At 32.2% G+C, this 13,805-nt stretch overlaps 1 protein-coding gene across 5 annotated transcripts in view; it reads left to right on the forward strand.

The window, feature by feature from the left end:
• The window catches only part of DMXL2 (Dmx like 2), a 214,016-nt gene that overhangs the window by 90,853 nt on the left and 109,358 nt on the right, over positions 1 to 13,805 (forward strand). For all 5 annotated transcript variants that reach the window (XR_011648432.1, XM_058294193.1, XM_058294194.2 and 2 more), the window contains exons 7-9: positions 8,790 to 8,968; positions 10,693 to 10,876; positions 13,467 to 13,641. Coding sequence is in view for 4 of the 5 variants with exons in the window: in XM_058294193.1 (XP_058150176.1) it covers positions 8,790 to 8,968; positions 10,693 to 10,876; positions 13,467 to 13,641 (538 nt within the window). In the remaining variant the exon portion in view is untranslated. The remainder of the gene's footprint in view (positions 1 to 8,789; positions 8,969 to 10,692; positions 10,877 to 13,466; positions 13,642 to 13,805) is intronic.

A 13,805-nucleotide genomic window follows, 5' to 3' on the forward strand; every position in this document is an offset into this window, starting at 1 on the left:
TCTGTCAGAATGAGCATTTAGACATTCCCCAGGAGCCCGTCCTGCATCAGACCCTCCCCTCCGAGCATTCTAAACAGGTAACCCTCTTTATTATATTTTGATATGATTTTCTCGGCATTTTACTCTCCACCAACTGTTAAATTTATTAATAAGCCTTTTATTCTTTGTGATGCTATCATATATGGAATTGTTCTCTTAATTTCATTTTTGGATTGCTCACTGCTAGAGTATGGGAATACAGTTGGTTTTTGTATGTTGAACTGGTAAACTTATTATTTCTGATAGTATTTTAGTAGATTCCTTAGCATTTTCTATATACAGATTATGTCATATGTAAATTGATAAGTTTTACTTCTTCCTTTCCAATCTGGATACCTTTTATTTCATTTTTTTGTCTAATTTCCTTGGCCAGAACTTCTTGTAGAGTGTGGAATCAAAGTGGTGATGTTCTCTTATGACATGTCATAAGGTCAGTCCATATTCAAGGATGTGGAGAAATAGACCACTTCTGGCTAGGAAGTATGGAAACATCACACTGTAAAGGGCTTGGACACAGGGAAATACGAGTCATTGGGGCCTTTATATTAAGGATCCCCTTCACCATCTATTTCTGTTTTCCTTAGTGTTTTTATTAGGAATGGGTATTGAATTTTGTTAAAGTCTCTTTTAGCATCATTGGGAAGAATCATATGAATAATTTCTTTAGACTTGTTAATATGGTGAATTATATTAACAGAATTCCTAATTTGAGTCTCCTTTGCATCCCACTTGGTCAGAGTGTGTTTGAGACTATTTGCTACTATTTTATTTAGTATTTTGCATTGATATTCATAACTGAGTGATTTCTGGTTCTATTTTTTAAATCTATTTTTATCACATTTGTGTATCAGTGTTACACTTGCTTTATGAAAATAATTTGAAAGTTTTCCTTTATTCCTTTGTTTTCTGTGTTCTCAAAGAATTTATATAGCGTTGGAATTATGTGGTCTCTAAAAGTTTGGTAAAATTTTTTTAAAAAGTGGTGAGAGCGGACATTCTTGTGTTTTTCCTGATTTTAAAGGGAAAGCATTTAATCTTTCACCATTAAGTGTGGTATTATCTGTGGGGTTTTTTGTTTTTGTTTTTTGAGCTGCCCTTTATCAGGTTGATTAAGTTCTCTTCTATTTCTAGTTTTTGAGTGTTTTTATCATGAAGGTGTGTTGCATTATGTAAAATGCTTTTCCTGCATACATTGAAATTATCAAATGGTTTTTGTCCTTTATTTATAAATATTATATTAATTGTTTTGCATTACTGGGACAAATTCCAGTTGGTTGTGGTGTATAATCCTTTACGGATGTTACTTGATTTTGGTTTGCTAATAATTTGTTGAAGATTTTTATGTCTGTAATTGTAAGAGACATTGGTCTGTAGTTTTCTTGTGAGGTCCTTTTCTGGCTCAGGGAAATACTGGTCTCATATGATGAGTTGGGGAGTTGACTATTTTTTGGAAGAGTTTTTCAAAACTGGCATTAATTCTTCTTTAAATGTTTGAAAGAATTCACTGGTGAAACTAGTGAAATTTTCTTTGTGAGAAATTTTTAAATTACTGTTTCAGGTCTCTTTACCTATTAAGGATCTATTCAAATTTTCTACTTCTTGAGTCAGTTTTGTTAGTTTTCATCTTTTCTAGGAATTGTGAGAGTTTTCCCTTATTCTGCTTTATGACTGTAAGGTCAGTAGTAATGTCTCCTCTTCTATGCTTGGTCTTATCAACTCGAGTGTTCTTTTTTTTTTTTCCCCTGGTTAAGCTAGACAAAGTTTTGACTATTTTGTTATTTTTTTCCCAAAGAACTAACTTATGGTTTTGTTGATTTTTCCCTATTGTTTACCTGTTTATTTCATTAACTTCTCTATTCTTTATTATTTACTTTCTTCTGCATGCTTTAGGTTTAGTTTGTTCTTCTTTTTCCAGGGTTATTGAATTGAAATCTTTCTTCTTTTTCAATATGAGCATTGATTGACAACTATAAATTTCCCTCTAAGCACTGCTTTAGCTGCATCCCTTAAGTTTTTATATGTTGTATATTCATTTTCACTTAGTTCAAAATATTAAAAAATTTGTCATGTGATTTCTTCTTTGACCCATAGGTTATTTAAGAGTATTTTATTTAATTTCCATGTATTTGTGAGTTTCCTAAATGTCATTCTGTTATTGATTTATAATTTCATTCCTTTGCAGTGGTAAAACATACTTTTTATCATTTCAGTCTTTTTAAATTTGTTGAGGCTTGTTTTATTGCTTTGCATATGTTCTGTCCTGGAGAGCATTACGTGTACACTTGAGGAAAATGTATATTGTGCTTGATAGGTGGAATATTCTATAGTTGTCTGTTAGGTCCAGTTGATTTATCATGTTGTGCAAGTCTTCTCTTTCCTTGTCTTCTCTCCCTAATTGATCTATCCATTACTGAACATGATATATTGAAGTTTCCAACTACTGTTATGAAATTATCAATTTCTCTCTTCAGTTCTGTCAGTTTTTGCTTCATGCAAATACGGTTTTGATTCCAAATCTTGAAAAAAAGATTTTAGAAAATTATAGGCAAAATACTTAATAAAAATATTCTTGGATAGAATATAAAAATGCATGAAAACTTTCCCACAATGTCTGAGAAATATGGTCTAATAAAGGAAAAACTTATCAGAACTATAGGAAAAATAGTTTGAAACATAGGATAATTCATGCCTTTGATCTCTAACACTATGTGGTCACTTTTAAAGTGACCTTTAGCTCATGTTTCCATTACCCGGTGTAGGTTTATGTGCCACATACCAGAAACTTAAGAGGCTTTTTGGATTTGTGCTTTGGACATCAGGAGGAAGAAGTGAGAGTAACCTGTCATCAGTCTGCTATTTTTTGAATCAAACAATGAGGAGGAGAAGATTTATGATTTTGTTGGAATAGCAAAACAGATAGCTTTGTATGCTGAACTGGATCATAGGGCATCAGAAAAACAAAAAGAAATAGAGTAAAAAAGAAGTAACAGAAAGAACTCAGTAAACAAAAACAAATTTTAAAGGACCTAGAAGAACAAAGTTGGTTGATAGCTGCCTCCAATAGATCAAACCGAGGCAGTAGTGAGGGGCAATTTGTTGTCCTTAGCAGTAGCCAGTCAGAAGAGAGTGATCTGGGATAAGAAGGAAAGAAGAGAAAGTCAAAATCATAAACTTATCCTTGCTTTTTTGGTGCTATCACCCCTCCCTTCCTCCTGGAATTGATTGACAATTTCTGTGGTGAAATGGCACAAGGTAACTATGCTGAAATATCAAGGAGACTTAGGCTTGTATGTTTCTTTCTTTTAGCTTCATTTTAAAAACAAGATTGAATTTGTGAAAAAAAGAGTGACTTTAAAACTAGTATCCACTATTCTTAAAAGTTGACCTTGAAAACACCTGTCATACCCACAGGCTTATTCTTTTTTGTTATTCGTATTTCTTAGGTTTACCATATATGTATGAATGATTAGTAAACTTAATCATTCTTTTGACTTAATGAGTCCCAGTTAGTCATTGCTCTGACATCAGCTTGGATATTGTTTTACATACTATGTGTCATTTGAAGCCTGTTTTTCTACTACCCTCCCTGAAACCTTCATTAATGGCACTTTGATTATGGGCAGGTATTATATAGACTTAAGTTTTGCTTAAAACATCTACCTTGACACATTTGCTTGTCTAGTGTGTTTTATATCAAAGAACTTGTCATAAAAATTTTATTTCAGAATTCTGGCAGTCTATACCTGTAATGCATGTGAGACACTAGCAGTTTCTTGGCCTTGGATCTCTGTTGTAGTCTCTTAATTGGACTCACTACATTCATCCTCTAATCCAGTCTTCTCACAGCAGCCAGAGTCATCTGACCATACCATTCTCCTGCTCATAGTCCTTTAATGGTTTCTACTGCTCATAGGTGAAGACCACAGTCCTTGATGTTGTCACGTGAGGCTTTGCTCTGTGATCTGGCTCCTGCATACCTCCCCAGCTTCATTTACACCTTAGCTCCTATCATACTGATGGCCTTTCAGCGTTTTGCCAGGATCTTTACTACTTTCATGCCTTTTTACATGCTATGCTCTCTGTTCATCCTTCTGAGTTTAAATATTACTTCCTCAGAGAAACCTCTGAACTTCCCAGACAAGGTGAAGTCTTTGAATGATATACTTCCCTAATACCCTATACCTCTCATTTGTAATACTTAACACAACAATAATTTGTGTTCTTAGTTATTTAATGTTGTCTAACCTTACAGAATTTAAGTTCTGTGAGATCAGGAAATATATTTTATTGTCCCTGGCTCTTCCCCTGCCCAACTATATCCCCTGCATTTCACACAATGCCTGCATTCAATTAATACTTGTAGAATCATGTAACTATTTCATGGTTTCACAGGTAGAGAATAGTAGTTAATAGCACTTTGTTTTTAAGTCTTAAATGGTCTAAAAACTATTGAATTGGCTTATAGTGAATCTTTACTTCAATAAATAGGTATCCGGAAATTACCAAATGTAATATAATAATTGATTTTTTTTAAATACGCTGAAAGACATATAACTGGATTGAATCAAGAATGGTACATGGATACAAGTTGCAGGATGCCCACCCTCAGTAAGAGACAAATGGACAGTTAAAATACCCATGAAAACTATTACTTATTTTCAGAATCTTCCCTTTCTATAGTTGATTCCCCTCATATATTCCTTGTGTTTCTGGTTATCTCGCTTTGCTTATCTCCTTTTGTCTACCCAGTGTGTGATGTTTTCCCTTACCTGTGTGCCCTAACTGCCTAAGCTTTGGGACTCTTTTAGGGTGCATGGTCTTTTGACAGGATCACTTTGGGACTTAGAAAGCTGTTAATGATCCATAATCATTGTATAAACATTTTCTGAATATTTGAACTCTCAGGCCTTGCAAATCTGAAAGATGCCTTTGTTCTTCAATTGGGCAACTAGATTTTAAGCTCCTCATAAGCAGTGTCCTTCTGTTTTTATCCTCTATAATGCCTAATATTTTCTTTCTTTGAATTTTTATTGTATCCAGCCTTAGCAATTGATTATGTGCTTACTATCCTGTGTTTTTTCCTTTTTTTATTGTATTGATCCTATCTCAAGCTTTTTATATTCAATTTTTGTAAGAGCTAAGTGTTTTCATAATTTTTTTGGAAAGGTAAGTGTGCTTTGTTGGTAAGGATACTTTAGGGGTTAAGCAAATGTGCCTTGGATTTAGAAAGCTTATTTCCTCACGTTTCTGAGAAGATGCCACATTTAATTAAGATTCTCTTGATAAAAAGAAATTAACTTTGGAATGTTGGGCAGATTTTTTTCCCCCACAATCTGTTCTGCTTCTGTTAATAAAGCCAAGTTTGTCTGATTTGGTGAAACAGATGGTAGCTGTATGATCTATCACTAAAAGGCATTTTCCATCACCTCTGCTACACATGACAGGATTTTAATTCAGGTGCTGTGGGACGAAAATTCAATTATCTTTAGGATTTTGAATGTTATAGTTCATTGAGCACTTTTGCTGGTAAGATCTATTTTTTTTAAATAAGGATGGTAAATTAGATTTTTCTTGGCTTGAGAGTATTTTAACTTTTTATCTTACGCATAGTCAAATCTTACTTATTGTAGATGGTTTCCTTTACCCCCTCATCTCCCCAAGACCTGCCTGATTAAATCTTCAGCTCAAGAATTGCTTTTCTTTGCCTACTTACTAGGCATTTTTAAAAAATTCTCTTTCTTAATGTTTATATCTGACCACTTTTTATGCCTATTGGTTGTTCTTTTATGAAATTTATAAGTGATTTAGAATATTCTGTCTTCATATATCTAGGAGTAAACTTAACTAACATATAAAGGACTTGTACACAGAAAACTACACAATATTGCTGAAAGAAATCAAAGAAGACCTAAACAAATGGAAGTATATTCCATTTTCATGAATTGGAAAACTAAATACCATTAAGATGCCAATTCTACTCACATTGATTTACAGATTGAACACAATCCCAATAAAAATTCCAACAGCATTTTTTTTTTTACAGAAATGGAATAGACATTTCATTTCTCTTGGATAAAAAATACCCAGAAGTGAAATTGTTGGGTCATATGGTAGTTTACATAAAATTGCCACATCCTTTCAAACTTGAGCCATTTTCCATACCCAGAGGAATACATAATACTTTCACTTGCTTTTTCTGCATATGTTGAGATGATCATATGAATTTTCTTTTTTATTCTGTTAATATGGTGAATCACATTGATTTTTTGAATGTTAAACCTACCTTGCATTGCAGGGATAAACTCCAGTTGTTCAAGATTTCTTTAGGTTTGCTAGTAATTCATTAAGGATATTCAAATCTATGTTCATGAAAGATGTTCATCTATAATTTTCTTATGTCTTTAGTTTTGGTATCAGGGTAATATTGATGGTCTTATAAAATGAGTTAAGTGTTTCCTTATCCTCAATTTTCAGAAAGATTTTTCAAAGAATTGTTGATCTTTCTTCCTTAAATATTTGGTGAAATAGTGAAGCTATGTGAGCTTAGAGTTTTAGTTTTAGTTTTTTTTTGTGAGAAGATTTAAAATTACAATTTCAACATCTTTAATAAATATAGGTCTATTCAGGTTTTCTGTTTTTTTGGTCAGTTTTGGAAATTGTGTCTTAAGGAATTTGTCCATTTAGTCTAAGTTGTAAATTGTATTGGCATAAAATTGTTCATTATAGTCCTTCATTATTCTCTCTTTGTTTAAGGTACTGGGGGCCAGGGATTGAACCTGGGACCTCATATGTGGGAAGCTGACGCTCAGTTACTGAGCCATGTCAGCTTCCTTGAATTGGTTTTCTTGTTTGTTTTGTTTGTTGTTTTGTTTTTTTTCCACGAGGCACTGGGATCTGAACCCGGTACCTCCCATGTGGGAAGCAAGTGCTAAACTGCTCAAGCCACATCTGCTCTCCCATTATTCTTTTAATGTCTGTAATATTTGTAATGATTTCTTCTTTCATTCTTATATTAATAATTTGTGTTTTTCTCAAAATATTTTTCATCACTCTAGCTTAGGATTATCAATTTTAATGATCTTTGAAAAAACAGCTTTTGAATTCATTGATTTCTCTGTATTGTTTGTATTTTATTTCATTGATTTCTACTCTTCCTCACATATCTTTACTTTGGGTTCGCTTTACTCTTAACAGTGGCTTAAGGTGGAAGCTTAGGTCATTGATTTAAGACCTTCTTTTCGAATACAAGCATTTAAAACCATAAATTTCTTCTAAGCAATGCTGTAGCTGTATCCCCAAATTTTGATATGTTCTGCTTTCATTTAAATTCAGTTTAAAATATTTTTAAATTTCCTTGTAATTTACAAATGTGTTGTTTAGATTCCAAATATTTGGGAGATTTTATAGATATCTTTCTGTTACTGATTTCTAATTTAGTTCTGTTATGGTTTTAGATTTTTAGGAAGTAATAGATAAAAGTGGAACAGCTTCATTTGAGGGGGTTGGTTGATAGAAATGGAGGAGTCAGAGAGCCACCTGCTTGGGGAGGTTCTCTGCCTTTTGTGATTCCTGAGGAATTCTGAGGTTCCTCTAGAGTTTTTGTGGTGCAAAGTCTATAAACTACTTCCATAGATTTTACTATAAATTTGGTTAGGTGAAAATAATGCTAAGCTGAAGAAGGTATTTGGAGGAAAACAACTAATACAGTGTTAAATGTTTATCTCAGAATAAGCACTTACAAGATTTGCTGTGTAATTAAATTACCCAAACAAGTGAGACATTAAAGGAAACATGCATTGTATTATGTATTATACAGTATAAATTGAGAATGAGTACCAAAATGGGAGGGGGTTGTTTGTCTATTCCAGATGAAAATATTTATGCCAAAACACACTCTTCAGGATTACATAATTTCATCGTTACTTAGAGACTGAGTTTTTTGCATAAATGATAGCATTTCATTATTTTCCTTAATGTACTTTTCACCACTGAGGATAAAGCATTATAAAATAGTTTCTAAGATACAATTATTTAGACCTTTAAGAAAATTGTTAGAACTAAATAAAATGATAAAGTCAGTGTCTCTTGTTAAACCTGTAAATATTTTAAGTGGGCATGGAGGTGGTGCCTAACAGCTGCCTTATTGCTTTCTTACCACTTAGGGCAGGGTTCAGAAAACTAGCCCTCAAGGTAAGAGTGCTTCTTATATTTTTTAATTTGTTGTAAGAAAAAAACAAAGAATATATATCAGAGACCTGTATGGCTCACAAAGAAAAAGTTTGCTGACCTCCTGATTAAGAGTAAGAAATAATTCATATTTAAAAAGGGTCCCACATTTATAGTCTTCTTCAAAAAGAAAAGGATGGTAATGCTGACTGATAATATGGCACCTTTTTCATCTTTATCACTGACAGCAAGGCATTTGGTTTCAAAATCTTTTCTCCAAGGTGACACATTTATATTTAAATGGTAGAATTTGATACTAGTCTCCATTTGAAAAATCTCTCTTAAATAGAGAAGACTGACAATAAATAAACTGTCCATTTGTTTTTCAAATCATATTTGTTAGGGTAGTAAACATCTTAGATTTGGTTTTGTACTATATGTAAATCTCATATTAGTTTTAAAATACAGCTCAATTTTTAAAAACTTCTGCAAACTACTTGAATTTTGAATTGTTTATATACAAATTAATTTTATATTACTTTATATAAATATAAAAATATAAAATTGTATTTATGTTTTTGCAGGATGATTGTCTTTTGAAAGTGTGGTATCCTATGACTGGTTGGAAGTCTTCAATTATACCTCAGGATCATCATGAAGTGAAAAGGAGGCAGGCGTGTACTCAATTTTCCTTTGTTTATTTGGCACATCCCCGAGCTGTGACAGGTTTTTCATGGCGTAAAACTAGCAAGTATATGCCCAGGTTAGACAAATGTATCACATAACTTCAGCTTATATGCTTAAATGTTTATGAAAATAATGAAAACAAAGGTCCTTTTTACTGTATCAAGGTGGTGGCGATTGAGACTATAGGCTCTGGAGTCAAAATTGCCTGAAATCAAATCCTGGTGTCAGTCACTATGTGAGCTTTTGACTAAATTTCTTAAGCTCTCTATGCCTCAGTTTTTCTCTCTGTAATAGTACTTACCTCAGAGATTGTGGTGAGGCTAAAATGTGCTAATGTGGGTGAAGTGCTTGGGCTTTGCACATAGTATGTGCTCAGGTTATTCTTAGTAGTAAGAGCAGTAGCCAAAGATTCTAGGAAGGAAATGTTTGCAAGTCACAGGAAAGCCCACAATGAGGGATAATAAGGCATAGTAATAAACTGTCAATAATGTATATGGTGGTAAAGCATTTCAGGTACAATGAATAAAGTGGCCAGCTTATGCTTTTCTTATATTAGGGATATCAGCAAAATCTTCTCCAAGGATTTATTATTATAAAATTCCCCTCATTGTTACCATATCTCTTAAAGGTATTTCGAAGATTAAAATACAAAACAGCTCATTTAGATGATTCCTGTATTATATACACAGTTCTAAAAAATCTATTGAGTACTCAGAAGCTCGTATAGAAAATCTATGTTGATTTTTGGAGCTATTTTATCTACGAAATATATATGGGATCTATTTACATCTGAAAATAATATAGCATGCAGTATAGAGGTATCCAATAAATGAGAATATGTGAAATGTATACATCTTTGGAATCTAAATAAATGGTTTATTCTGCTTAAGTTTTTTGCATCTATTAAAAACATTCTCAGAATACTTTTGATTGAGTCAGATTCTGTGTTTAATGATTTTGTTCTTTATAACAAGCTGTCCTGTTATTTCAGCTCTTTGATGCTCTGGCGTGTTTACTTTTTTTAAAGTTACTGGGAATTGATTGATAATTTGAATTATTCTCCTTAGAGTGTTATTATGAAAACGCTAATTTGTTTACCTATTTGTAACTATTACCATTGTAAGAAGAATGATGCAAAATGATATAACTGCTGCCATAAGTCAGATAATTTAATTACATTTAATGATCTTTTTATGGTCAATTTTGTAATTTGTAATGATAGGTTTTCTTTTGCTGTTTAACTTGTTTTCTTTAGAAAATACTCATATTCCTGCAGATCCTACTTTTCTAGCAGCACATGTGTAATCTGGCATTAATTTTTATTTCCTTTGTCAAGAGCATTTTGTAATTTTTATGATATTCACAGTAATACCAAATATGATTTCAAGTTCTTTGACCACTTTTTCTCCATACGGTATAATTTCTAAAGCAATTGCAAGCATACCACATTGTTAGATAGCTTAGTTGTGCAAAGCATGGTTTTAATGATGTAAGGTGAGTGTTAGGGACAGTGGGATTGCTTCTACTTTATGATAACTGATTGCAGCCCTCTATCCAGCCTGCCACCTTGCAGGTGTGAGCAGGTAATAAGTGGGGCTTAGATGAATGTGTGAAATAATTAGTGGAAATATATTACTCTTATTGGAAAAATAGCTATTCATAGATCATATTGCTAGTCAGCTTTTTACATGAAGAATTAAATATTAATATCCTTTAAAAGATTGCTTGAAAAAAAAATAAAAGATTGCTTGATGGTATTGAAATTTATAATAACTCTTACTGATTTCTCTCTGTCTTTAGGGGTTCTGTCTGTAATGTGTTACTAACTTCCTGCCATGATGGTGTCTGTCGCCTCTGGGCAGAAACCTTATTACCAGAAGACTGTCTTCTGGGTGAGCAGATTTGTGAGACTACCACTTCCACCATTGCCAGCAACCTTTCTCATGCTGGGAGACACAAAGACAGGATACAACATGCTCTTGAGGTACTATATTAGTTAAGATGGTGAATGAATTTTGAAGTTATGTGAATCTGGTGGAAATTCACAAGCTAGGATGCAGATGGTGTACATGGTACATATAGTGATGAAATTAATAGCAATGTATTTTCCCAGTAAGAAGCCAGATACAGATTGTGATGATCTTAGATATGTAGTATATATATAAATAATTTAATTATTTCATTTTGCTTGTCATAAAGGAAAACCTATAGGAGTAAGCACCCTTGAATTATAAAACATAAATATTCTTGAAATTATTTGTAATTAAAAATATTTTGCTTTTGTTTGAAGAGGATTAATTTTTACTTTTATTGTTCTAATTAAAAATAGCTATTATGATCCTTAAGAACAAGGATGCTTATTAAAATATGAGATGCAAGTGAACTCATGGTTGCTTTACAGAATCCATGGTTAATATTTTGAAAGTGAAGTACTTTTTCAGTTTTATTATATATTACACATGAAATAAAAGTGCTTTCTAAGAAATTAGATTGTTTGTAGGATAGTATAAAGTTATTCTGTCCATTATGATTAGGGAATAAAATGATAAATGTACATTATTCAAAATCACCAGAAGTTTATTATAATAAACATAGATTGCTAATTTTCTTAATTTTTTGTGACTTTTTATTACATGAGTAATATATGCTTATTCTAAATTTAGATGAGGAAAAGGAAATAATCCATAAATACATATTCCAGTCATGTGTATATGTGTATTTTTATTTTTAAAAAAAGATTGGATCATATTATGTGGTAATGTTTTATAACTTGTCTTTCACGTATAACAATGTGTCATAAAGATCTCTCTATATTACTAATTGTGCTTTTACAATATATGTTACATTAACAATTTAATGATTGTATAGCCAAAGCAGATTTGCTGTTTTACCAAGCAGAGATATTTTATAAATATGACAGCCTAAGGATGTGGCCCTTAAAAGTTTTATATAAAGTAGGCTTGCTCTGACTCTGTCTGTGGTTGGGCACTATTTATACATTTTTCAACATTCAACATTCATTATAAATGAAATTATAAGTAGAAGTAAGAACAGTGAAAGTTATGTTTTGTTTTGATGTCGACTGAAATTTAATGGCTAAAAGTACCCAATTTTTAACCAGGAGTTTATAATAATTTATTTAAACTTATTTAAAGTGTTTTATCTTCAAATTACTTATGAACATTTGGGTATTAAGGGCTTTTAGACATCTTTTTATCCTCCATGGTACCTAATATATTGCTTGTCAGGTGTTTGTTAAATTGAATTACCAGTGCTGCATAGAATAAAGAAAAAATGTACTAAACATATGTAATGTACTCAGTCGTTTGACAAATTTGTTTGTATTTTTTAATAATGTTATTAAAAATGTAAAAATAGTTTTTAATAGAAAAACCTATTTGTCTGACTTTTTGCTTTCTGACATCCTTTCCTAGGACACTCCTAACTGCTGAGTTCATGTAATTGCATATATACCTAAATTGTAAATTTTGTTCCTAGGAGAAACTAACCAGCCAGTCTTAGATCAGCCTTGCCAATCTAATTTAAAGTAATGATAAATGTGGAAAGATCTGGTGAAAACAGATCAAATTAAAAAGTTTGGACCAGGAGATTTCTTGATATCCTTCTTAGCCCTATTATCAAAGAAATAAGCAACTCTAATAGCAGGAAGATCAAAGGCAGGGGCCACACCATAGAATTGATACGGGTTTTATGCAAAGAGATAAGGGCCATGGAAATTGAAAGGAAGGATCAGGTGTGTAACTTTAATGAAGAAAGAATTGATAGGACTTTGTGGTGGATTGAATCTATTTATTTCTTATTGCACTATGCTATACTTTAATTGAATGTGAGGGACAAAGGAAAAGAATGGGAAATTATGACAAAGATGGGAATAGAGGTGGACTAGGATATGGCGTAAGGAACTGCTATGTGGTGGAGTAATGATGTGTAGAAGGATCATGCCAAGAGTGACGTGGCATATGTCCAGAGTAGTCTAGATGATTGCATATACTAGTGGGGAATATTTATCATCTAGACATATCTCAATTTAACAAATCCCGTAGGTCAACATTTCAGTGAGGCCTTTCCTTTCTACTTTTATCTCAGTAGGTTCCCCTTGTTATTCTGTATTTTTTTTTTACCCTGTTTTCGTCTTTACAATAGAGATCATGTCTTTGACTATTAGCTGACCATTTAGTTCCAAGTGAGAATTTTGGGAGGATGTATTATTTTTCCTGGTAGGAAGATTCATGAATTCCTTTTTTCGTCTTTGGCCAGTAAATCATATCTCAGTACTGGATAGCCTGAAAAATCCAGAATTTGGACTGTCTAATATTAACAAGGATTTAGGTAGATTACATTAATAAATATTTTGAGCAATTGTTTTTTGCCTTCAACTATAAAGAATTATGGAGAATACATCCAGCATCGTTCTATTAAAATGAAGAAAGTTTCCTTTAAAATGGTCAGGTTTTGTAAAGAGAGAAATCTTAAAATCCTTAATAGTCAAAAGTACTTTTTTGGTATTTATTAGACCTTCCAGAGTTGTTTTAGCAATTATTTCTCTATTTTAGACAATACACCATTTGAAAAATTTAAGAAAAGGACAAAGAAGATCTTCTGTTCTTGTAACTCATACTGATTTGATGCCTGACCAGATGGGAACACATGAAGTTCAAAGACACATTTCTCACCATGCTAATGCACTGTGTCATTTTCACATTGCAGCAAGCATCAACCCTGCTACAGGTAAAGGATGATAAAGTCTTATTTTTTATAAATATGCTGAAATTGGGTAAATAGAAAAGTAGGGTATACTACTTTATAGCCTGTTTTTAAAAAAATTTTATATTGTTATTCTTGTTGCCTTTTAAAATGCTTCTTAATTGGAATAGGAATATAATATTATAAAG

The sequence above is a fragment of the Dasypus novemcinctus genome, chromosome 3, assembly GCF_030445035.2.
Source record: "Dasypus novemcinctus isolate mDasNov1 chromosome 3, mDasNov1.1.hap2, whole genome shotgun sequence".
Lineage (NCBI taxonomy): Eukaryota > Metazoa > Chordata > Mammalia > Cingulata > Dasypodidae > Dasypus > Dasypus novemcinctus.